General features: G+C 61.8%; 2 protein-coding genes and 1 long non-coding RNA gene across 12 annotated transcripts in view; 2 read left to right on the top strand and 1 right to left on the bottom strand.

Moving 5' to 3' along the window:
• Positions 1 to 23,863, bottom strand: part of Macrod1 (mono-ADP ribosylhydrolase 1) — a 155,381-nt gene that overhangs the window by 27,937 nt on the left and 103,581 nt on the right. For 3 of the 4 annotated variants that reach the window (XM_078045765.1, XM_078045764.1, XM_078045766.1), the window contains one exon: positions 4,984 to 5,013. The exons of the other annotated variant lie outside the window; for it this stretch is intronic. In XM_078045765.1, the coding sequence (XP_077901891.1) occupies positions 4,984 to 5,013 (30 nt within the window). The remainder of the gene's footprint in view (positions 1 to 4,983; positions 5,014 to 23,863) is intronic. 4 annotated transcript variants of the gene reach the window in all.
• On the top strand, positions 4,978 to 20,970 carry LOC120889536 (uncharacterized). 6 transcript variants are annotated; one of them, XR_013437438.1, is made up of 5 exons: positions 4,978 to 5,049; positions 15,465 to 15,670; positions 17,729 to 17,833; positions 18,431 to 18,588; positions 19,164 to 20,970. It is a non-coding gene; the product is annotated as an uncharacterized LOC120889536 (long non-coding RNA). The 6 variants fall into 6 exon arrangements; XR_013437442.1 differs by having other exon boundaries at positions 18,431 to 19,280; positions 19,457 to 20,970; XR_013437441.1 differs by having other exon boundaries at positions 18,431 to 19,284; positions 19,457 to 20,970.
• Positions 22,321 to 23,863, top strand: part of Flrt1 (fibronectin leucine rich transmembrane protein 1) — a 75,797-nt gene continuing 74,254 nt past the window's right edge. For both annotated transcript variants that reach the window (XM_078045763.1, XM_078045761.1), the window contains exon 1: positions 22,321 to 22,762. The gene's annotated coding sequence lies outside the window, so the exon portion shown is untranslated. The remainder of the gene's footprint in view (positions 22,763 to 23,863) is intronic.

Here is a 23,863-nt window from a genome sequence, read left to right as displayed (position 1 = left end):
AGGGTCTTGCTAAGTGGTTTAGGGCCTTACTGAGTTGCTGAGGCTGGCTTTGAATTCGCGATCCTCCTGCCTCAGCCTCTCAAGCCACTGAGATGACAAGCATGAGCCACAGCCGGCACAGTGGGCCCTTGTGGGGGGGAGGGGGAGTTGCGAGGGCCTCTGGGCCTTTCCCTCTGTGCTGAACACAGCCACCCCTACCCTTTCCAGACAGCCGCAGTCTGCACTCCCACCAACCCGGCCACCTGCTTCTTCCGAGCCCAGCATGGCCAGGGAGGGTGCTGGGCACAGCTTGGTCTTGAGAGCACTAAGGTGGCCCACAGGGCCACACAGGCCGCATTGCATTATCTATCTCACTGAGCCAGGCCGCAGCTCATCAGCGCGGCCCAAGCTGAACTTCTTCCTGGAGGCCACAGGAAGCGATCGCAGCTCAGCAGCAGGGCTGGCAAGATAGTGCCAGCAGGGGCGGCGGGCTGTGTGACAGGCAGCCCTTGCTTGGGGTCTGAATGCTTAGACACCTCACTAATCCTGTCCATGAGCAGAGAATGGGGGGGGATATGATAGGGAGAAAGAGGAGGAGCAAGAGAGGAGGAGAAACAGTTTGAGAGACAAATGGGAGCAACAAGGCAGAGGAAAGGCAGCAGAGAATACCTGAGACGGACAGAGAAGAGCAATACAGACTGAGTGAAGCCACCGGGGCACACGCCTGCATCCCAGTGGCTCAGGAGGCTGAGGCAGGAGGACCAGAAGCTTGAGACCAGCCTCAGCAACTTAGTGAGACCCTGTCCCAAAATAAAAAATTAGGGGACTGGGGTTGTGGCTCAATGGTAGAGTGCTCGCCTAGCATGCATGAGGCACTGGGTTCAATCCTCAGCACCACATAAAAATAAATAAAGGTATTATGTCCATCTATAACTAAAAAAAAAAAAAAAAAAAAAGGACTAAAGGCCTGGGGGTATAGCTCAGTGTGACAGAGAGAGAGGGAGAAGGAGCCAGAGAGGGCAGAGGGAAACCCCAGGTTGTGGGTATGAGGAGGGCAGAGGAGGGGGAGTGGGCAGGGCACCTGGGCACAGCCTGGCCAGAGGCAAATCTGTGCTGAGCACTGCCTGCCCTGTGCATGCCCGGAGGTGGCCCCACGGCAGGAGTCAGGTAGCTCCTGAACAACCACACAGACAAACATCTCAACATCAAGGCCCTAGCACACCAGCCACAACAGGCACAGGTGACCATACCCCAGTGTCAAGGACAATGCCAGCAGGCCCCATTAAGTAGAGCTGAGGCTTGGCCAGACAGGCTACCCCAACACAGAGCAGGTGACAGCTGGACAAGATGGACAGCAGAGGGGTTCTCAGGCATCAGCATGTGCAAAGGCCCAGTGCCAGCTGAAGGCTATGAGGGAGACCAAGCCACCAGGCTTCTCCCAGGCGTGAGGACCCTGGGGCCAGGTTCACAGGACACACAGGGATGTGTGATGAGGGCCTAGGAGCCCGGAGGAGCACAGCCATCAGGCAGGGGCGTGGCAGGCTGGCTCTTGAAGGTGGCTGGGGTGCTACCCTCTGGGAGTCCCAGGCAGGGAGTGTGGGTGTGGGGTACTGGTTCCCCCCAGGCTGCCTTGCCCTCCTGCCTGACCCTGCCCCACCCCCTGGAGTTGGCCTTTGGGGAGCTGGCCAGGCCCAAGCAGAGATGGCGACAGGCAGGCAGAGGAAGGCGGCCCTGAATTAATCTGTCACTAAAGCTTGGCCGTGGCAGGCGCAGTCATGATTTAGATGAATAATTGAAACGCTCCGATACATTTATTATCCCTTTAGTGCAAAAGTGGCAGAGAAAGACGAGGGGTAATTGAAAAAGAGCGCACAAATCTCCCCGAGAAAGCGGCTCCTTATCGCCAAGTAAACATTTCAGTCCTAATAAACAGGAGAGGCGCGCGTCAGGCCTGTCGATCCGCCCGGATCCAGGACCCGCCTCCCTCTCACAGTTCAACAGGAGAGAGTTTCAAAGTCTTTTATGGAGCCAATAAAAGGCTTTCCAGGAGGGAGGTGGGAGAGGGGTGGGCCTGGGGCCAGCAGCTCTGGGGGAGGCCGGGCTGCCCCTGCCGCAGGTCCCCCTCCTGCAGCTGGCCATCCTGCCACCCTTGCGAGCTCCTATCCGCCCCTCAGAACCCAAGTCTGACGCCCCAGCTGCTGGGAAACCTCCTGTCACACCTGGTCTCTCGGAGGGCGGAGTCCCATGGCCTCCCCCCCCCAATCAGGGATGGGGAGTGGGGCGCTTCCCCCAGACTCACCGGGTGGCCACGCCACCTAGCCCGCAGCCCTGGGGGCTCTCACCGAGTCAGGGAGGGCTGCAGCCCCGCCTTCAGCCGGAGCCACTGCAGGCTCCTAGCTCAGACGTGGGCCACTGCACCCAAGCCCTCAGCGCAGGGCCTGGGCCCCCTTAGGAGCCCCAGCTGCCCGGCACCTGCTCAGCGAGGCAGCCACGGATGGCCAGCTGTCCCTCCCTTTGCAGGCAGGTGGCCCTGGAGGGCAGGCGCAGAGCAGGGCGGCTCTAGGGGCTCCATCTCCTGGAACCCTGACCTTGGGGAGGGGACACCCCTCAGGAGGAGCTTCATGCCCACGGGAATTCCAGGGTCTTAAGGCAGTTAGGTGGGGACGCGGCGGCCAAGGGTTGAGGCTGGGGACAGGGGTGGCAGCAGCCATGAGGCAGATCCGGGGGCAGGGGATGGCACAGGGACCTGTGCCTGGCTCCATTTTAGCCTGCGGCTGGGCAGGCCCCCACCCACCGAGGCCTTGTCCCCAGCACAGTCCCCTCCCCACCACCCCACCTTGTTCCCTTGTTCCCATCACATTAGCAGAGTGACAGCCCCAGCGAGCAGAGCACTTGGCGGCTCCATAAATCTCTGCAGCGTTAAAAGGCTGGACTCAGGTCCCACTTCCTGGGGGCGCCCCATCCGTCAGGCTCCAGCCTCCTCTCACCCCCAAGGCCGCAGGGGGAGCCAGAGCAGCTCCCGTGATGCCCCAGGCTGCCGTGCAGGTGGCCCACGACTTCCCAGCGTGAGGTCACCCCCCCTTGCTCTTCCTAAACCCACAGGTTCTCGCCCACCACCCTCGGCGCTGTCCCCACTGTCCCACCAGCTGTCCCCGCTGTCCCTGCAGTTCATCCTCCATTCGATACACACGCTCTAGGCACCTACTACAGGGCCAGATCCAGCTCTGGTGATTCAGTCTTTCCTTCTGGGGACGGGTGACAAGGAGCCTATGAACCGAGGCGTGTTGGAAGGAGCTACATGCTCCGGGAGAGCCACACCAGAGCAGGGCGAGGGGCGGGCAGCGGGAAGCTGCAAAGTCAGCTGGGGGTCAGGTGGGCCGCACCGGGGAGGCGGGCATTGGCCACTTGGACCTCTGCAGGAAGAGCCTTGGGGCAGAAGGCCGGTGGGCATGGCTGGAGCCCAGTGGGAGGGAGGGACTTGGGGGGACAGTCTGGAAGGTGATGGGGACTTTGCGGCACAAGGACCTAGGCCTTGGCTCTGATCGAGGTTCGGAGAGGAAGAGGAGCTGAGTTCAAACTGAGACGCCCCCCGGTGTTCTGACCCCACCTTCCCAAGTGGAGTGGCTGAACCCAGCTCCTTGCTGGCCTCTAAGGCTCCTGCGCCAGCCCTGGCCTCCCTGTCTCCGGGCCAGGCTCCAAGGACCCTGCTCCGGGTCCTCCTTCCGGGTCTGCGCTGTTCCCTCTGCCTGGGACACCCCTCCGTCCTCTCTTCCCTGGGTGCGTTCCTACCTGCCTCTCGCTCGGTGCCAGTGGCACCTCCTACAGAAGCCTTTCTGGTGCCCCAGCTGGGACAGGTGTCCCTGCCCAGCTCCTACGGCCAGTGCCTCCCCGAGACTGCCCTGGGTGGTGGGGGGCTCTGTCTCTGCCCTGTGAGCTCAGAGGGCAGGGACGGCCCACTGAGGTCCAGCAGTGACTGTCCTGGCACCCAGCTTGGGGCCTGCACACAGTGGGAACTCGGTCACCAGGTGGTGACTGAGGGGACACAGGAGAGGGTGCTGTGGGTGCAGCTCGGCAGGTGCCAATCAGCCACAGCCCCCAAGTCCTCCCAAAGCAGGCTGAGAGGGGCCTCTGAGTGTGCGCCACATCCCCTCCCGGTAGCTGTGACCTCCACAGGGACAGCTAGAGGAGAAGCGGGGAGGGAGGGGACAGTCTCCAGCCACAGCAGCCCCCCCTCCTGGCTGGCCCCCCAGCTCTCAAGCTGTTCTTATTTATTCCTGACCTCTGCTGCCCCTTTTATTTTCCCCCTTTTAAAACCTGGCCTGGGCCCCGCCACCACTGCCGTAAACACAGCCCCCGGGATTTATCCGGCGTCGCATTAACCCCTGGCCCCCGGCTCACCAATCATCCTGCTGCCCGCTCAGACAGCGGCCGCAGGGCCAGCAGGGCCCACGCCTCTGAAGGGCTGTGGGGCCTGGTGGGCAGCTGATGGGAGGAAGCCATGGAGGCCACAGAGGCCCCCTTACCCCATGCACCCACTGGCCTTGGCCCACATCCCTGGCCACCAGGTCCCCTGACCTCTGACCTCCTGCTGGCCACAGTCCCTGCTCCCTGATGGACATCAGTAACAGCGAGTGACCAGTGCCCTAGGGCCTCAGCTGTGGGCGGAGTGCCCCTGACCTCATGAGACCTTGTCCTGGCTGCAGAGCCACCTGGGTCACCAGCACAGGGCAGAGATGGTCACGTCACCCCCATAGGTGGGGACCCGGGCCAGTGGGCACAGGGCTTCCTGAGGCCACATGGCAGAGGGGTGCAGCACTGGCCCTGGTCAGGCCTCATCACAGAGCAGGGGCCTGGGCTGGGAGACTGGGCTGTCCAGGTGCCCAGCTGTGGCGGAACCGGGCCTCCAGCTTGCCTCGGTGACAGCAACCGGCCTGGCCGAGAAGCAGGGGCAAGGAGACGTCACCAGGCCACCCGTCCCCAGCCGAGAGAGGAAGGTCCACTCACCACCTCCACCTCCAAGCAGGGAGCTGTTGGCTGCAAGAGAGAGAGAGAGAGAGAGACAGAGAGAAGGTCAGTGTAGAGCGGCTTGGGGACGGGGGCTGTGAGGACAGGGAGGGGGTGGCCCATCAGAAGCCTGTGCCCTCAGGCTCTAGGCACAGGGCCTCCCAGCCCGAGGAGGGACCGATGATGGTGGACAGGAGAGGGGCCAGGAGTCCTCCCCCATGGAGGCTCCTAGTGGACCTGAGGTTGGTAGGGTGACAGCGATGGGGACACAGGCCCTGGCTCACCCTGAGCAGCTGCACATGCGTGCAAGTGACAAGTGCCCAGGGTCTTGCCAGGCCCCGTCCGTTCACCCCCAGTGTGTCCTGAGGCCCTTCGGAGGCTGACCTGACACAGGATGGGGAGGACAGGGAAGCCCTGCTCCTGCCCAGAGGGGCCACCAAGGGCCACAGACTGGAAGCCACCAGGAGCAGCTGTGCCACTGCATGTGTGGTGGGTGCTGCCTGGGAGCCACCAGGACTGGCTAGGCCCAGGGAGGGAGGAGCACCCACATCCGTCCGCCTCGCCACGTGGGATCAGGCGGGACGGCCCCCTCCTGGGGTTGGGGTGAATGTCCAGGGACGTGGAGCCCCCTGCCTGGACGAGAGCAGACCACCAGGCAGAGCAGGTCTGAAGGCCTCCACCTTCCAGAGCAGCCCGGTCCACCTGCCTCTGCTGGGCTGGCTGTCTCCTCCTGCCTCCACCAGGAGGCTGGCAGCCCCTCCTCCGGAGTAGCAGGGCTGGGCTGGCCAGCGCCCCCAGCCCGGCCTGGCCTCCCCCTCCTGGCCCCACAGAGTGCCTCTGTGCTAAGCAGGGGACGTGGTGCCAGGGGGCAGGTCCAGTGAGCAGGCCCCAGGTGGGGAGGCCAGCAGGGCCTCAGCCCCGGCTCAGGAGGCCTGGCTCCGGGTGGGGCCTGGTCCGTCCCCACCTCACCGCCAGGCCTGGGGGCACCCTTGTGTGAGGCTCCCCCAGCTCTGGCCCCGGGGCCGCATGCGGAAGCGGTGGACGCTGCTAAGTGGAGTCGGTGGCTCCGAGTGGCTGGTCTCCCAGACCTGACAGCTTTTCGCTTGGGGAATAATTAATTCCACAGCCCGAAACCCAGGGCTGCAAGACGCCACGTTACTGCGAGATTAATACGAGCAGCTAATTAAGATGGAGAGGCGAGGACGGCCCCGCGCTCCCACAACAGGAGCGGGCCGCGGGAAGGCAGGGGCCAGTCAGGCCAAAGTGGCCGCGGGGCGGCATGGTGGCCCCCGGGGGCTGTGGGCAGGCCGTGGGGGGCTGGCTCCCGGGGCGCTGGCGTGGCCTGTGCCCCAGGAATGCACATCTCCGCCCCCTGCCGGGGCGAGCGTCTTTCCAGGTGCAGACGGAGTGCCTGGCACAGGTGACCCCATTTCCCAACACGGCTCTGCCACGGGCAGGGGCTGCTGTTCCCAATTTACAGAGAAGAAGACCAAGGCCCGGATCGGTCCCAGTGGCAGCAGCGGGGTCGGTGCTGGGTCTGACTGACTCTAAGCAGGCAGACCCCAAGCGGGACTGCCAGGGCGGACTGTCTCCACCCCTGCCAGGCCTAGGGCCTGCCTCTGCCAAGTCCCGTCCAACAAGCAGTGGGCCCTGCCACATGCAGCCTTGACCCTGCTCCTGCCTCAGCAGATCTGACTGCAGGGATGGGGGCGGGGCCGCTGGGCAGCTCTGCCCAGGAGCCAGTGAGGGAGGACAGTGCGGTTGGGGGCCCAGGTCCTGCTCTGGGCTCCCCCGGCCCCGGGGGCTGTGCCGGCGGCTGGCAGAAGCTGCCCTCCGTGGCCTCGCTCACCTCCCCCATCACCTCTCGCTCTTAATTAACACCAGCTGCAAACGAGCTGGCTCCTGCTCAAAGAGCCAGAGGGGTTGGCAGCCAGCCCTGGAGGGACAGGAGGGGGGGCGCTGACCTGCTGTTCTGCAGGCCCCGGTCAGGGGATGGCCAGGCACCCCAGCCCCGCCTGGGTGGGCTCGGCCTATGGCAGCCAGCAGGTGACCTGCTGAGGCCGCCAGCCAGGGGCGGAGCAGGGAGAGGGCCTCTCCAGGGGAGGCCTCCACCAGGCGGGCGAGGCCAGGCCAGGTGGCCTTATTGGCCACGGGTGGGAAGGGGTAGGGAGGCCCAGCACTGGGGTCCCCGTGGCCATGGGCATCCTGGGGGCCCGTCTGTTGTGTCCCTTCTGCCAACCTCAGATGGCCCATGGGGGAGGGTTCTGGTGTCCTTGCCTGGTTCCCTGGGGCTCCATGCTCCTCTCCCCAGGGACCTTAATGACCAGCCACATGAGCCCCAGAAAGCTGTCCCCAGTCCCCCAGGGGGCCAGGCTGTCCAAGGGAAAAGGCCTGGAGGCTTCAGGAGGACAACTGAGAAGGGCGCAGTGCCCACAGACTCGGGAGGTGGTCCCTGCGTGTGCTGCCACCCTGAAGCAGGGCAGCTCCGGGCTCTGCAGCTCCCAGACGCGGGCCCCTGGCTGCCCTTCCCGCCTCACCTGCCCCTGGGCCCCCTCTGCCCCCCAGGCTTCCCTCAGTTTGGAGGCTTTAATCACAGCTGGACCTCCACCCTTTTCTCAAACGGGGAAACTGAGGCTCCAGGGTGACAGGGAAGGGGAGGAGGTGGGCTCCGCCCAGGAGGGCTGCCTGTCACGGCCCATTTTCTTTTCTTTTCTTTTTTTTTTTTTTTAAAGAGAGAGGGAGAGAGAGAGAGAGAGAGAGAGAGAGAGAGAGAGAGAGAGAGAGAGAGAGAGAGAGAGAGAGAATTTTAATATTTATTTTTTAGTTCTCGGCGGACACAACATCTTTGTTGGTATGTGGTGCTGAGGATTGAACCCAGGCCGCACACATGCCAGGCGAGCGCTACCGCTTGAGCCACATCCCCAGCCCCACGCGGCCCATTTTCTTAACCCTGCACACTTTCCATCTGAAAGGAGGCAGGGGACATGTGACCAGCCAGTCCACTCCAGGGCTCAGACCTGACCCCAGCAAAGGGGTCTGTGTATGTGTGTGTGTGTGTGTATCAAACCACGGCCTCACGCGTGCTGGGCAAGGGCTCTACCACTGAGTTTTGCCCCTAACCCCCTTTTGATTTTTATCTTGAGATAGCCTCTTACTCTGTTGTAGAGGCTGGCCTCGAACTTGTGATCCTCCTCCCTTACAGGTGTGCACGGTCACACCCAGCAGTCACTTGAATTTTAAGATCCAAAACTGAAGAGTCAACTTGCAGAAATAGGTATTTGGTTTATTGTGTTCAAATCAGTGTTTTGATCAGAAATTCATATTCAGTAATAAGAATAAACAAAAATTAATCTGTGGGGTTTTTGTTTGGTTTGGTACTGGGGATCAAACCCAATGACACTTAACCACTGAGTCACATTTTCTAGCCCTTTTTATTTTTTATTTTGAGACAGTCTTGCTAAGTTGCTGAACTTGCCATCTTCCTGCCTCAGCCTCCCTCCCAGGAGGCTGGGATTACAGGCATGTGTCCCTGTGACAGGGCCACATTAGTTTTTAGCTCCTGCAGCACTAGCGGTTGGCTCTGCCCAGAACGCTCCAGTTCTGATCTGCAAGAATATGTAACAACTGGCATATTCTAGAAGCAGAGTCCTTTGAAAATTATTTAGCAAGATGAACAGCCTACTCTCCAAATAAAGAAAGACTGAGCGTTGGGCATGCACCTGTTTTCCCAGCTACTTGGGAGGCTGAGGCAGGAGGATCACTTGAACCTAGGTGTTCCAAGGCCAATCTAGGCAACATAGTGAGACCCTATCTTCAAATGTGAGCCCATGTGGTGGCACAGGCCTGTAATCCCTGCAGCTCTGGAGGCTGAGGCAGGAGGATCACAAGTTCAAAGACAGACTCAGCAATGGTGGAGGTGCTGAGCAATGCAGTGAGATCCTGTCTCTAAATGACATGCAAAATAGGGCTGGGGATGAGGCTCTGTGGTCAAGCACCCCTGGGTTCAATCTTAGGTACAAAAAAAAAAAAATTCCAGGTAATTGGCTAATAACGACCAGGTGCTGAGAAAGAAAAACACCCATTTTGAGCCTTAAGGCGACCCCGGGGCAACCTGTTTCATATGTATTTTCATTAAAGACTGAAAAGGAATAAGCCCTCAGTCCTCAATTTTGTCCAGGAGCATAAATTTCTGAAGAGAAGCACTGCGTCTCCATCATCACAAACAACATGTTCAAATTTCTAACCGCCATTGGTATTTTTTCTGGCTGATAACTTGAAAACGCAATTCTCTGAGATCTCGGGAGTTACCAATACTAGACAGCAAATGCAAGCTGTCCCCAACACGGGGCACCCAGGGGGATAGATCCAGAATCCTGGGGGCTGCGGCTGGGGCTCGGTGGTAGAGCACTTGCCTGGCATGTGTGAGTCCTGGGTTCGATTCTCAGCACCGAATATAAATAAATAAACAACTGAAAACAAAAACAAAAAAATCTAAAATCCTGATTAAGGACCAGACAGAAATGACCGCTACCACCGCTCAACAGAGCTAAGGAAGCCCTGGCCATGGCTACGGTCACTAGTGCACACTTGAGATTAGGCTGAAAGGTCTAACGGGTCACCCTCTTCACACCTCTGATGAGTCCACGTGCTGAATGGTGACCACTCTGGTGCTGTGGACAGCTGGCCCCTCCTCAGCAGGTGGCACCTCGGCCCCCTCTTCCTTTCAGCCGGGGGTCTTTGGCCTCCGGGAGGGGTGCAGTGAGCCTGTGAGGCTGACTCGGGGCCCTGGGCAGGCTCAGGGCTTGCTCAGGTCCCCACCTGGCACCCCACCTTGAGGCTCTGGAGGTGCCCCAGCATCCCCACAGGGTCGAGTGGTTCTCTGCGTTGGATGCGACCCTGCCACACCCCCCTGGGCTCCATTAGCTGGCCCCGAGTCCAGTGCTGCCCCTGTGACGTTGACGTTCCTTGGATGCCAGTCATTGCTGCCACACATCCTCTCGGGCCCTCCCGCCACCACCTGCTGCTCCTGCAGTGCCCTCCGCCAGCCCCCCTGCCCCTCTGCCTGCGCCACACCCTCCCAGGCCCAGGCCCAGGCTCCCGCTGCCCCCGGCCCTGGTGGCTGCCCCCGGCCCTGGTGGCTGTCCCCAGCTCTGGTGGCTGTCCCCGGCCCTGGTGGCCGTCCCGGGGGTGGGCAGGGCGAAGTCTCCCCAGTTTGTGCCCCAGCTCCCGGCCGAGTTAGGACCTGGCAGGTGGCCACTGCCCAGTGCGGGGGAGACAGCTAGACCCAAGTGCTTGGCCACTGTCACTAAAGGTCAGAGGAGGCCCGGGAACAAAGGCGACACAGGCCCCTACTTCACTCTCTACATGAAGCACTTTAATTAAGTGCCAACTGTGTGCAGGGCTGGGCTCAGACACGGGCAGCATAGCCCCTGGGCCTCGCAGCCTCCAGCCTGGCAGGAGGGAGGGGAAGGGACAGAAAGAGGTCTGAGACCCTGAGGCCTGGACTCGGGAGGCAGGGACAGGGGCCCGAGGAGCCTTGCTTTTAACAGAGGGAAAAAATAAGTTTCTAGGTCAAAGAAAATATTTTAAAACACAAGATAAATATATTTGTTTTATACCAACAAAGGCACAAATTATCAGGGTTTTTTTTTTGGGTGTGGATAGCAGGAATCGAACTCAGGGGCACTCGGCCACTGAGCCACATCCCCAGCCCTATTTGGCATTTTATTTAATGACAGGGGCTCCCTGAGTTGCTTAGGGCCTCACATTGCTGAGGCCGGCTTTGAACTCTCGATCCTCCTGCCTCAGCCTCCCGAGTCGCTGAGATGACAGGCGTGTGCCACCGTGCCTGGTTTAAAGTGTCGTTTATTAACGGCTCTTCTTTATTTTCATTTTTTGGTGCTGGGGAGGGAACCCAGGGCCTTGTGCATGCGAGGCAGGCACTCTACCAGCTGAGCTATGACCCAGCCCCTTTAACAGCTCTTTAAGGGAGGAAGGGCCACGGAGGCACCCACCCGCTGGGCCTGGGCCCGTGAGTTCACCTGATGCCCACCCCGTCTGGGGGACACTCAGGTGCTCAGCCACAGAGGGCAGCCTGCTCCCCAGGAAAATCCCGACCACTCCGGCTTCACCCCGGCTGCCCAGTTAAAACCGTCCTGGGCCTGGGGAGGGCAGGGCCCTGGGTTCCCCCCCAGCCCCACAATCAATCAATCAATCAATCAATCAATCAATTGGTTGATATTTAAAACAACAACAAAAGTCCTTGAGACCCTCCTGGGAAGGGGTTTCCTGTTTTCCCTCAGGACAGTGGCCGCCAGCCTGCCCAGGCCTGTGGGTACCTCTGTCCCCTCCCCGTCTGCCTGGCCTTCCTGACAGGGACTAAGTCCTCCAGGTGGTGGGGGGTGGGGGTGCCCGAGGGGAGGCCGTGGTTCAGTGACCCGAGGAAAGCGCTGAGCAGGTTCCCGGGCTGGGAGCGGCTGGGCGCCCAGTGGTGACCTTGCAGCAGGCCGGCCCCTCTGCGTGTCCCTGGAGGCTCCTTCCTCCTGGCCCTGCCTGTGGCTCCACACACCTCCCTGGCTGCCGGGACAGCTAGACAGGCGCTGGGGCGGCTGCGCTCGGTCCCCGTGCCCCTGGGAGCTCGGAGCTCAGCTCCTACCATCTGCCCCTGTGTGCCGGGGCACTGGGACACAGACAGCAAGGGCCTCCTGGTCCAGGAGGGGGACAGACAGCAGAATCAGTACAGCTGAAGCCAGTGTCACTAAGGCGGAGGCTGTGAAGGAGAGGAGAGGAGGGGGCGGTGGGGCCAATCCAGAGGGGTGGACAGGAGCCAGCCCGGAGGAGCATGCGCCAGGCAGGCATGGCCGTGCAGAGGTCCTGAGGCAGGGCCCCCTGTGGCTGAGGCAGAGTGAGGGGAGAGGAGGGCTGCGGGGACAGGAGTGGCCCATGCCAGGGAGCCTTGGTGAGAGAGAGAAGGTGCTGGGGGGCCCCACTGCCCCTGACCCCCCTGAGCCTGGCTCCTGTGGGAGTCCCCGACAGTCCTCCTGACAGCCAGGGCGGGGCTGTCCATCCCCTGCCTCCCGCAGACCAGGTGGGACTGTGGTCCCCGAACCCCCTGGTTCCTGGCTTCAGGGTGGAATCAGACGTGAGACGTGCTGAATTCTGAAGGTAAAACCAGAGACCTCAGAGGCCTCCCAGCTGTGACAAGCACGTCCCCCAGGCTGAGGTCACTGTCCCTAATGGTGAGTGTGCTCAGGTGGGAAGCGGGGGGCTTGCTGGACACTCTCCTGGCCTGGGAGGGGCCGGGGAGTGGAGGCCTCAGGGTACTCCGTGTGTCCCCAGTGAGCTTCATCACCAAGCCCCGAGGATCCGCTCGACATACCCCCACCTCACTCCCAGGGGCAGAAACTGAGGTCCATAGAGATGAAATGGCCATGGGCCTCCGGAGCAGCCAGGGCACCACGGCCTTGGCCCAGTGGCTCCACCTCCCAGGACCTTGGTGTCCTCTTCTGGGAATGGGGAGGTGGTTTAACTGAGGCCTCTCTGAGCCCCAGATGATAAAATTAAAATTGCCGTAAAACCGTCACAGCGGGGAGGGCCTGTCTCAGTGAGTTTTCTGTTGCTGTAACAAAGTACCCAAGCCAGGCGCGGTGACGCCCGCCTGTGGTCCTAGCAGCTCAGGAGGCTGAGGCTGGAGGATCACAAGTTCAAAGCCAGCCTCAGCAACTTACTGAGACCCTGTCTCTAAATAAAAAATAAAAAGAGCCGGGGATGTGACTCAGGGGTTAAGAGCCCCTGGGTTCAATCCCTGGTACCAAAAACAAAACCCAACCAGATGCCTGAGTCTAGGGGATTCATGAAGAATAGAGGTCCACTGGCTCTCAGTTCTGGAGGCTGGGAGGTGCAGGGCCAAGGCCTGGGTACCGCGAGGAACCTTCATCTCCTCCCAAAGGCCTGCCTTGGAGTACTACCCCCAGGGGAATTAGTTTCCAGCACGTGAACTTTGGGGGGGCACACTGAAGTCACTGGGCCTGGCTGTGGCGGTGGCCAGGGGGCCCGAGGCCCAGGCAGGAGGAGGCTGGGGGCATGGGTACGGTCACCAGCCTTTGGGGAGCCACGGGCAGGCGTGCAGGGCCATTTCACAGCCAGGGCTGGCCTGAGACCACCCGGGCAGGGGACGCGGTGGGATCTGGACTCTGTGGGTCTGAGTCGCAGCTGGACTTCATCGGCCCTGGCTGGTGGCCCCCCAGAGCTGGGCCCCTGCCTCTCCTCTGAGGGCAGCTGGGGTCGCCACCGGGCAGCCCTTCCTGGACTCTGCTCTCCTTCCAGTGACCTCATTCCAGACCCTTCCCTTCCCCTGCACCTCCATCACCCTCCCTCAGCTCTGGCCATCCTGAGGGCTCCCGCCACGCAGCTGTCCCTGCAGAAGCTGCCCAGCCAGTCATTTAGCTCCAAGGAGGTGACCTGGCTGTGGTCTCCTGAGACAGGGACTCTCTGTCCCCTTCCTGCCTGGGTTCCTTGGGCTCTGCCCCTGAGGGGCCCCTGGAGACCCATCTCCCGGCTGGGATGCCCCGCGGGACCCCAAGCCCCCGGGGACCAGAGATCCCCTGGACACGGCTCTCCGCCCGGCTCTGGGCACCTTCCACACACTGGCGTTTGGTTACGCAGGAAATTCAGATTCATTGCCCCAAATTGGATAATACACATAAACAAACAGCGAGAGGAAAGTGAGTCACCCTGTCGCTCAGCAGGCAGCGCCCGCCGGCCTGTCACACTTCGTCCCCGTCCCCGTAGGAACTCTTAACTTTCAACCAAACCAGAAACTGGCTACTGGGGCTTTGACCCAGCACGTCCCCTGTCCCCTGTCCCCTGTGCCTGGCATTGGGCCAGGGGTGTGGGGTGGACCAGGAGCCCGAGGAGGGGGTCCTATTATTTTGGCCACTTGGTAGATGAGGAGAGGTTCAGAGGTTCAGCACCCCTCCCACCAGTGGCTTGCTCATGGTCACCGGGCTGCCAAAGCTGGGGAGCTGGGCCGGGTCAGGCACTGGCCTCCCAAGAGTCCAGAGCTCGGTGGGCCAGGTGCTGTGGGACCCCCGCTGCTGCTGGGCCTCCCCTCCCCCAGGAGCCAGGGCAGGCGCTCAGCATCCCGCCATTAGCATATCCATGAGCATCCCTGAAACCCAATTACCCAGAGGGCTTGGGCCCCAGCCAGCGTCCTGCCATCTCTGCAGGAAGAGGGGCCCTGGCAGACCGCGGGGGAGAGTGCAGGTAGGGAACAGGGGGCTGGGGAGGGCCTGCTGGTGGCTGTGGACCCCACCCCTGCCCAGCATTGGGCGGGCAGCCTCCTCTGCCCAGCTGCAGCGGGGTGGGTTCTGCTGCCTCCTCCAGCGTCCCCTCCCACCTGGCAGCCCCTCAGTGCCCCCCCAACTCCTGGGACCCTTTTCCACTTAGTTCTTACATGGAAAAGCGCGTGTATGTACAGATGTGAGCGCTCCGGTCTGCAGGTCCCCCCAGTTCATGTGCTGGAAGCTTAACCCCACATTTCACGGGTGGGTGGTGCGCGGAGGTGACCCTTTGGGAGGTGAGGAAGGCTCCATGAGGTCATGAGGGTGCCCCCCCCATGACATTGGTGGCCTTCTGCAAAGTGGGACGTGAGCTGGCCTGGTGCTCACGTGGTGTCCTGCGCCAGGCTGTGCTGCAGGAAGAAGGCCCTGACCAGATGCCCATGCCGCCGTCCTGGGCTTCAGAACCAGAACCATGACTCAAGAAACCTTTATTCTCTGTCAGTCACCCCGGCTCAGGCATTCACTTAGAGCAAGGAAACAACGGCCCTGGCAGCCTGAAGGCAAGCTCCTGCAGAGGCCCCACCCCTGATTTAGGAGAGTGCTTTCTTCAGAGGGCTACTACATGTGCCCTGCGACAACAGGTTGCCTAGGTTGGTGTGTCCCTGAAAGGTACAGGCCCGCGCCGCTCACCCACGCTGGGACGTCCCAGGGTGAGGCAGCCCCACACCCGGCCGTCCTTTCTATCTCGATCCACGGACAGGTGTGCCCAGCTTTGCCTCCCGCGGGCAACGGCGGTGTCATCTGTGCACGTCTGTGTGCACATGTGCCGGCGGCGTTTCTCTGGGAGCAGGTTGCAGGGTTGTGGTATATGCACATCTTTACTAGTTATTGCCAAATTGCTCTCCAAAGTGGTTGTTCAGATGATCGTTTTAAAATATAAATTAGATCATGTCACTTCCCTGATCAAAACTCTCAAATAGCTTCCTATTATACTTAGAACAAAATCCATATTCCTCTCCATGAATACCCGGCTGCATTCCAAGGTCTGCTCTGCCCTCCCCCACAACTTTCTGGCCTCCTTTCTTTTTGTTCAAATGGCCCTGGCTTTCTCATGCCCCAGGGCCTTTGTACATACTGTTTCCTCTGTCTCACACACTCTTCTTTTAGCTCTTTCCAAACTGGCTGCTTCTTATCTTTCAGGTCCCAGTGAAAATGTTATCTCTTCTAAGGAGCCTCCCCGGACCACCCAGTTGAAGTATCTGCCTATTTCTGCATCACTTCCTTTGGAGTCCACAGCATGGTTCTATAAAGACCTTTTACTCTTTGCTTGCTGGTCTATCCTTAATGGGCCTGGTGGCCTATGGCAGGAGGGCCTCATCTGCCTCACTTCCTCCTGGATTCCAAAGGTCAGCCTGGGCCTGGCACCCAAGTGCTATTCTTAGGACCACTTATCCGTTTAATAGACCTGGAGGGGTGGATGACAATGTGCCTGGTGTGTGTGGGGGTGGGCTACGGGAGAGGGGACTCAGCAGAGGGGAGTGCGCCGAGGTGAAGGTAGGGTCAGGCCCACGGCCCCTCCTGGAACCTTCCCCACGGCCATGGGGAATCATGGAAGGTGCCGGAGCGCGGAGCGGCGGGGTTGGGCTTGCATTTTAGACGCTCTTCAGAAGTGAGAGGGCAGTGAGTTGCAGGAGGTGGTGGCTATGTACACAGAACACTGCCCACGGCTTGGGTGGGAGGTGACACCAGGAGGATCCTCCCTGGACCCCAGCAAGGCCCCCTCGACTGAACCCCCCCCACACCTCGTACAGCTGGGAACTGAGGCCTAGGAGGAGAGGAACCCGAAGCAAGATGCTGAGGGTCCTCAGTGGGAGTCCTCCCTGCCCTGGAGGACTCAGGACAGCCATCTGACCCCTCCAGGGTCCTGTCCTATGGGGACAAGAGGGCAGCCCAGCGGGGTCCCTGCTCTGCCCACCGCAGGGACCCCCTGGCTCGGGTATCCCCTCCTCTCTGCCCTCCTGCCCTCCCAGCTTGGGCTCCACACGGGGGAAGGAGAGGGAGGAGGAGGCTGGCCGTGGCCGCCATTGGTATGCGAGGCCCAGCCTCGGCCCTCAGCGGCCCAACCTTCCTGCTCGGCTCTTTAAGAATCCCTCCTCGGAGCTGCCGCGTGGTGGTTGCCGGGCAACCACATCCCGCCCCGCCCCCACGGCTGGCGCTGGCTCCCCTCCCCTCCCCCTCCCTGGCTCCTCCCTCCCTGCCGGCCTCAGCGGCGCCCGGGCCTGGGCACCTGGGCCTGCAGGTGAGGGGCTGGGGGTGAGCCCGCCCAACCTGGCCCCGGAGCAGGCTCAGCACCCCCGGATCTGGAGAGGGGGACCCGGGCTTAGCACATCCTTGCTCATCACCCTGGAGCCCCCCAGGGGCAGGCGGAGCCTGGGGGAGGTTCCAGAAGATGGTTCTCTTTCTTCCCCAGAACTCTGGGAGGGGACCTGGGCTCAGAAGCCCAGTCCTGATTCCCATCCCCTCCCGGGGCTGGGTCTTGGGTGGTTTCTGCTGCCCTGCAGAGGTGGGGGGCCGGGGAGGCTGGGGGAGGCCCAGGAGGTGCCTGAGTCCCGGGCAGGTGAGGGGAGAGGGCCCTCTCTCTGCAGCCCCCGGCCGGGCTGGCTGAGCTGGGCCCTTGGACCCTGGCATGGCCTAGAGAGCCCCAGGGTCGTGGGGGAGACTGAGGCAGTAGCCATCTTGGACAGGGACAGGGACGGGATGGAGAGGGAGGAGGTGAGGACCCTAGAGGCTCTGGGTCCCTGAAGAACCCCCCAGCCCCTGGCCTCACCCTCCCCTTCCCTCTGGCCGTCATGGGGAGCTCCGGATCTTGGGCTGACCTCTCCCACAGCCTGGCACTCCCCCTCCCCGGCCCTTGGCCCTTGCTGTCCAGCTCCCACGCTGTCCCTCTCGCGGCTGGCCTTCGAGGCAGGATCCACATTCCCTCCTGTGGAGGGTGTGTGAACGGGTGCCCCTGGCCAGTCAAGAAAGCCCAGGTCTCCACAGAAGCAGGTCCTCTGCTGGGGATGATGGCTGGGCATCTGGAAGGCGTGGGGACAGGGGAGGTGGTATCACTGGTGGGAAGAAGAGGAGGCTCGCAGGGGGAAGGGGGGGGCATGAGAAAGGCCTGGAACCTCCTTCAGGTGGCAAGGTCCTGCCAGCCTGTCCCTCTCTGGAGTTCTCCCCCCGCCACCCAGGGCACCTGTTGGTCTGGGTCTCTACCCTCACAAGCCGAGACCCCACCCTGCCCTCTCCCCAGGAGCTGTAAAGGGGTCTGGCCTCCCTCTGAGACCCTGGAACCATCATGCTGGGGTGGTTCCCAATTTTAGGAGTCATGGCTGGCCTTGGGACAGCTCTGTCACTGTGACTCGCCTCAGTGTTACAGTCATTCACTCAGTAATGCTGGGCTATGCTTTCCCCACGCACAGGGCTCTGTGGCAGGTGCTGGGGACACAGAGGGACCAAAACAGATCCTGGCTGTGACTGACTTCCCAGTGCTGGAGGTCGGGTGGAAGAGACGGGCGCTAACCAGGGTACAGACCCCCGCCCCCCCACCCCCCGCCCCCGCCGTCCTAAGTCACATGCTGTGGCATCCAGTGGCTGAAAAATGGAGTCCCACGAGTCATGGGAAGTCACAAATGAACTAAGAGCCACCACCGAGAAGCAGGGAGCAGAGAGAAGAAGCTGAGGGCGTGGTGTGGGTGTTTGTCCTCCCAAATCCATGTTGGAATTTCATCCCCAAAGTCATATGTTGATGGCTTGGAGGGGGGTTTTGGGCAGGTAATTAGGGTCAGATGAGGTCATGAGGGTGGGACCCCCATGATGGCCTTAGTGCCTCCTGCCTGTCTTCCTTATGGTGGGCAGTCCTAGCCAGGTGGCACACATCTGGAATCCCAGGGACTTAGGAGGCTGAGGCAGGAGGATTGCGAGTTCAAAGCCAGCCTAGGCAACTTAGGGAGAACTTCAGTAACTTAGACTCTGTCTTAAAATAAAAAATAAATAATAAATAAAAAGGACTGGGATGTAGCTCAGTGGTAGAGCACTTGCCTAGCATGGGGGAGGCCCTGGGTTCAGTCCCCAGTTTCTCTCTCTGTCTCAGCCTCTCTCTCATCTCCCCTGGCCCCATGAAGAAGGCTCCTCCAAGATGGCCCCTACTGGATGCAGGCCCTCAACCTTGGGTCTCCAGAACCAAAAGCTGAATAAACTTCTAGTCTTTATAAATCATCTAGTCTGTGGCATTCAGCGATAGTAAAGAAAATGGACAAAGACAAGAGACGCAATCAGAAAGGTAGGATAAAGGGAGGTTCTTGGAAGACAGGATGACTGAGCTTTGGTCTAAGGGTGAACAGGAGTCGGTTAGGGGTGGAAAAGCATGGAGCAGTGGGACCTGATGTCGGGAGCAGGAGGGGCTCAGAGATATGACCTAGCTTGTGGGGTGCTGCTACTCTGGCCTGCAGCTTCCCCAGGCCAGCGGCCAGTCTGAGCCACCCTGCTCCCAGTGTCTTCTTTGCGGGGTAGGTGACCTCATCACACTGGCCTTATTTCCTCTGTGCCTGATCCTTTGAGCACACGGCTGAGAGCTTCCTCCTGGACTGGAGGCCTGGGTCCCTGACTGTCCCTGAAACTGCTCTGGGCCCAGCCTGCCACTCCTTAGAGGAGAACCAGTGTTCCCAGGGAGGAGCCCTGGCCCCTGCCATGTCCACGGGGCAGCTTAGTGCAGGGTGGTGGTGGTGGTGGGGCGGTGGAGTTGGAAGCTGGGTCCCAGAAGCACCTGGAAGTTTCCGCCGAGGGCCGAGGTGCACAGAGAGCCCCCACGGGCCCTGCTCGTGGATTCACGTAAACATCCCTGGTCTCACCTCGCAGCCAAGGACTGGTGAATCCAAGACTGAGACCCCCAAACAGGAACAGGAAGTCTCTCAGAGGCCCTCTGGCTCTAGGTGGGGCTGGGAGTCCTCCCCTGCCCCAGGAGATGGCGCCACGGTGGGTGAGCATTGCTGTCTGTCTTGGCGTGGGCCCTGACCTCTGCCCCAGGATGGCCTCGTGCCTGGGTGCCTGGATGCCCAGGACAGAGCCTGCCGGTGAGGGTCCCTGCTGACCGTCCAAGGCAGAAGTCCTGTCCCTCCGTTGAGTCTGGTCACCTGCTTTTCCCGGCCCAGAACAGGCTCAAGCCAGACCTAGAACAGCACAGCCGGTGGTCAGCGGTCTAAGAGTGGCGAGTCGGCCGCCACAGCGCTTCACAATGCACGGAGCCCTTTCCTTGGGACCTCACCTGGGTCTTAGGACCTAGCCTGTCACCCCAGGCCTTGGAGTTCTGGGATGGCCACATTAGTGTAAGAAACAGGTGCAGGGAGGCTGGGGGAGTGCCCCGGGCAGCAGCTGGGAGCGGGGAAGGACAGCAGAGCCCAGAGGTGAGAGGGTGGCTGGGGAGGCAGGCCTGGGGACTGCTGCAGGACCAGGGTGACCTTGGCTGGCCAGTGGAGGGCCCCCTCACGGGGATGTTGGACACTGCCTGGGTTACGGCCACCCTGGGAGTTGAGGAGCTCGGGCTTGGCAAGCTCAAGGTTGAAGCCACAAATTGTGGTTGGGTGACTTACACTGACCTCATTGCTGAAAGCGTCCCCACAGGTGCTCAGCTTGCAGGACTAGCTGTGTCCTCCTGGGCCAGGGCAACCCTGCCTTCTCCACTGACCATCACTTATGGAGCCCACGCACCTGAGTGCCATCTTCTCCATCTCAGCTGACTGTCCCACTCCTGGGACTACCCTCCTTCTCTGGTACCCACTCCTCCCCAGGCTGCCAAGGCCCTTCCCACCTGGCCCAGCTGACCTCGCCCCTCTGCCTCCCATCCCCCAGCTCCATCAAGAAGAGCTGATCAACGCCGGCTGGGGCCTGTCCTTCTCTTGGCCCTGACCCTCTAATACCAAGAGCCAAAATCCCCGGGCAGCTGTCCCGGATGTCCCACCTGACTCGGGCCCTGTGTCTGGGGGTCACCTGGTAATCCTGTCTCAGCAAGATCCTCTACACTGTGCCTGTCTAGGTGCCTGGCACTCTGGAATTCCAGCTTTGCCAGGGCGAGGTCCAGCGGGTCCGGATTCAGCCTTGGTCCCTGGTGTCCTGACCAACACGCAGCACACCGTGAACTTCCCGTCAATCTTCCCCGCACCATGTGTGGCCCGCAGGCATGGCTGGGCGGGCTGTGGTACATCAGCGGGTGGAATATCACACAGCCATTAAAACCACAATTATGAAGATGATATTTTGATATCTAAGTGCAACGCGTCAAACAGAGCTGTATCCAAACCATCCGTTCCACCTGGAGGCTCGAGAGCCTGCTCCGCGCTGGCCCCGGGCTGGGCGTGTCAGGGATGGAGAGAGGTTCAGTTTAGAAGAGGAGGAAGACACGCACATAAATTTGGAGCCACACACTAAGGGACGCAATGGAGGAATGACAGAGCCCCGGGGCCCCTCGTCCATCTGGGGGCCTGGGCAGGCAGAACGGAAACCACTGCTCTGGAAAAATTATAGCCGTCCCTGCGTGGACCAGCCTGCAAGGGAGCAGAGGCACAGAGACTGTTGACGCCACAGGGCGGTGGCATTGTGGGTGATTTTTCCTTCCTTTATTGTTGGTATAATGCTGTTTGGGCAATAAATAAAAATTGGGAGAAAAAAATAGCTGTTTGGTGAATTGAGCAGAAAAGCAGGAGAAGGAAGAAAGGGAATTAGGGGGCAGGGAGTGGGGAGGGAGGAGCGGAGAGGAAAGGCAGGAAGGGAAAGGCGCTGCTCACAGCAGGTCAGAGGTGGCAGCCCTGGGCCAGGCCCCAGACTGCTCCCAGGTTGGGGGCAAGAGGGACAGCTTGGGGTCAAGAGGGAAGGACAGGAAAGCACAGGAGGAGGGGGAAAGAGGGGCTGGTGTCCCTATTGGTGACCTTCTCCCAGGGGTACCCTGAAGGATGTACAGCGCAGGGGTGACTAGGCCCCTGGAACATCTGCACAGTCTGGAGTTGGGACAGTGGGGTGGGAGGTGTGGGAACAGGTTCAGAAAGGGGTCTCAGCCAGATTGTGGGGCCTGGGGCCCTGGTTTGGGGGGGTTCTGGGCAGAGGTACAGACTCACTCAGGGGAGTGAATAGGTAGGAACAACTGAGCTCTGCGACACAGTGACAAGGTCCTACCTGGGCAGGTGAGGCTAGGTGGACTGGAGAGCTCCTTAGTGTCCCAGAGAATGTCAAAGAGGGTGGGGACAGACTTTCTAGGCTAACCACCTCCTCCCATCACCCAGACCCCACACAGTGGAAGTAGACTTTTCTGAAAGGCAGGCAGAGGCTCAGCCACCTTCCCATTCAAGGTCTCCCCAACCCTCATAAAAACCTTTGCAAACAGGCCCTGAATGCTCCCATTTCACAATCAGGACACTGAGGTTGGAGAGGTTAATCAACTTGCCCAAGGTCACAGTCAGCTGGTGCAGGAAGGAATGGGCCTGGCATCTGACCCAGGCTGCCCACTTTGCCAGCTGGGTGGGGCACTTCTCAGAGAGAACCCAGGGGTTCAGAGCACACGAAGGAAGGGGGAGTAGCAGGTGAAGGGGTTTGAATGGGGAAGGGGAACCAGACAGGGAGGAAGGGGTTACCTTGGCAGCAGAGTAGGCGGTGGGTACCTGTTTGTGAATGAATGCATGGGTGGACAGATGGATGAATGAATGAATGGATGAATGAGTGGGTGCAGAGGAGGGGTGCGGGAGGAGGCGGCGCGAGAACGAGAGAGAGAACCCCTCCTTTCCCCTGCCCCCCCTGCGCTGGAGGCTGGTTTTGGGCGCCTCCCTCCCCCGACTCCCTAGGGGGGCCTGCTTCCCATCCTGCCCTCCCCCCCCAGTCATTTTAGCGGAGGGTAGGAGGAGGGAGACGCGGAGGCCGCTTCTCTCCGGCAGGGCCAGAGTCCCCGCGCGGCGGCGCAGCCTCCCGCGCCGGGTCCCGCCGGCCAGTGCGCAGCGCGGCGCCCCCGCCCCCGCCGCCTCCTCCCCGCCCGCCGCCTCCCCTTCTCCCTCCCTCCCCGCTCCGCGCCTGCACGCACGGCCCCGCCGCCGCCGCCGCCGCGAGGGGAGAGGCGGCCGCACAGCCCGGTTCCCCGCGACCTGCTCGCCAACGCCGCCGCCGCCGCTTGTGCGGGCGCCGCTGCTGCCCTCGCCCAGCCGAGCGCACTCGCCCGGGCACACGCACCCCGCCGGGGGGCGCAACCCCGCGCACTCCTCCCGCGGCTCCGCCGGGCGCCCGAGCCGGGCAGATGCGCCGCCGCGCGCCCCCCGCCCCGGGCCCGCCACCGTGCTCCGCCGCGCGCTGGGGGCTCCCCTCCCGAGCTCCCCGGGCGCCCTCCGGCTCCGGTTCCCGCCTGCTTCTTGGAATAACCCCAGAGGCTCCAGCCGTCGCCGCAAAGTTTCCCGAGGAGACCCGCCTCCCCGGCCGCTGCGCAGGTAAGGCTGGCTGCGCGGGGCGGGGGCCGGGGGCCGCGGGTCGGGACAAGGCGCCCGGGCGGACGGGGCGGGGGCCGCGGGTGCACCGAGGCGCAGCGGGATCCGGCTGCCGGGCTTTGCCCCGGCGCGGTGAGGGACGCGCAGTCTTTGGGATTTGGGGAGGGGGGCCCTGAGTCGCGAGCTACAGCCAAGCGCCGGTGGCGCTGGCCCCGCCACGGGGAGGCGCGGGGTTCGCGGCCGGCGGCTCTGCTCCCCAGAGCAGCGGCTGGGAAGGGCGGGGGCTCGACTGGAGCCGGGGACCGAGCCCTTGCTGCGCCCCCGAGAGGCAGTTTGCCCGCGGGGGGCTCCAGGCTGGGCAGATCGGTCCCAGCTCCTGCCCCACACCCGGGAATCGGAGGGTGAGGGGCGCGCGGCGAGGGCAGCGGGCCGGCCCGGGCGCCGCGCTCCCGTCCCCACCAGCCGCGTGAGTCACGGTTAGAGCGAGGTTTTATTTTTAAAACGACTTCAAGGGGGGCACTGGCAGCCTCCAACTTCCCTCCCAGTGCGCGCTGTGGACTGTCAGCCCCGAGCCGGTGGGGGACTGGGGCTGTACACCTGGCGGCTAGAACAGTGGGACTTAGGGGCTGGGGGCGCAGCGGGGTGCCTCTCCCCCCCAAGCTCTCAAGACCAGGAGACAACAGACCCGGCGCACGCCCCTCGGCGCGGGGAGGAGAGGCCCATGGGTGGAAGGCTGGGGAGCGTTGTTGCCCAGCTGCAGGGAACCGTAGCTGATCAGAGCTCTCCAAGGAGGAGAAAGTTGTGAAGCGGCGACATCAGGGAGCTGCCCCAGGCTTCCCGGTGGCCCCCGAGGGCTTCAAGGCTCTCTGGAGTGTGTGACTTTGAGAGAATACAGCCCAGCTGGGGTGTGCCAGGCCCAGGAGGCCCAAGACAGAGCTCTGATGTGAATAAATAAAGCCAAGGCAGAGGAGGTGGGGGAGGACTGGGTCCAAACCTGCCCCACCTTGGCCCCTGCACCCTCAGGGAGGATGGAGACCAGCCCCACCCACATCCCCTCCCCAGGAGGCTTAGTGGGTGGGAGGAGGCTGCCTGCTGGACCCTGGA

This window comes from Ictidomys tridecemlineatus, chromosome 4 (assembly GCF_052094955.1).
Source record: "Ictidomys tridecemlineatus isolate mIctTri1 chromosome 4, mIctTri1.hap1, whole genome shotgun sequence".
NCBI lineage: Eukaryota > Metazoa > Chordata > Mammalia > Rodentia > Sciuridae > Ictidomys > Ictidomys tridecemlineatus.
The sequence above is the reverse complement of the archived record's forward strand: the minus strand, read 5'-3'. Positions and strand labels throughout refer to the sequence as shown.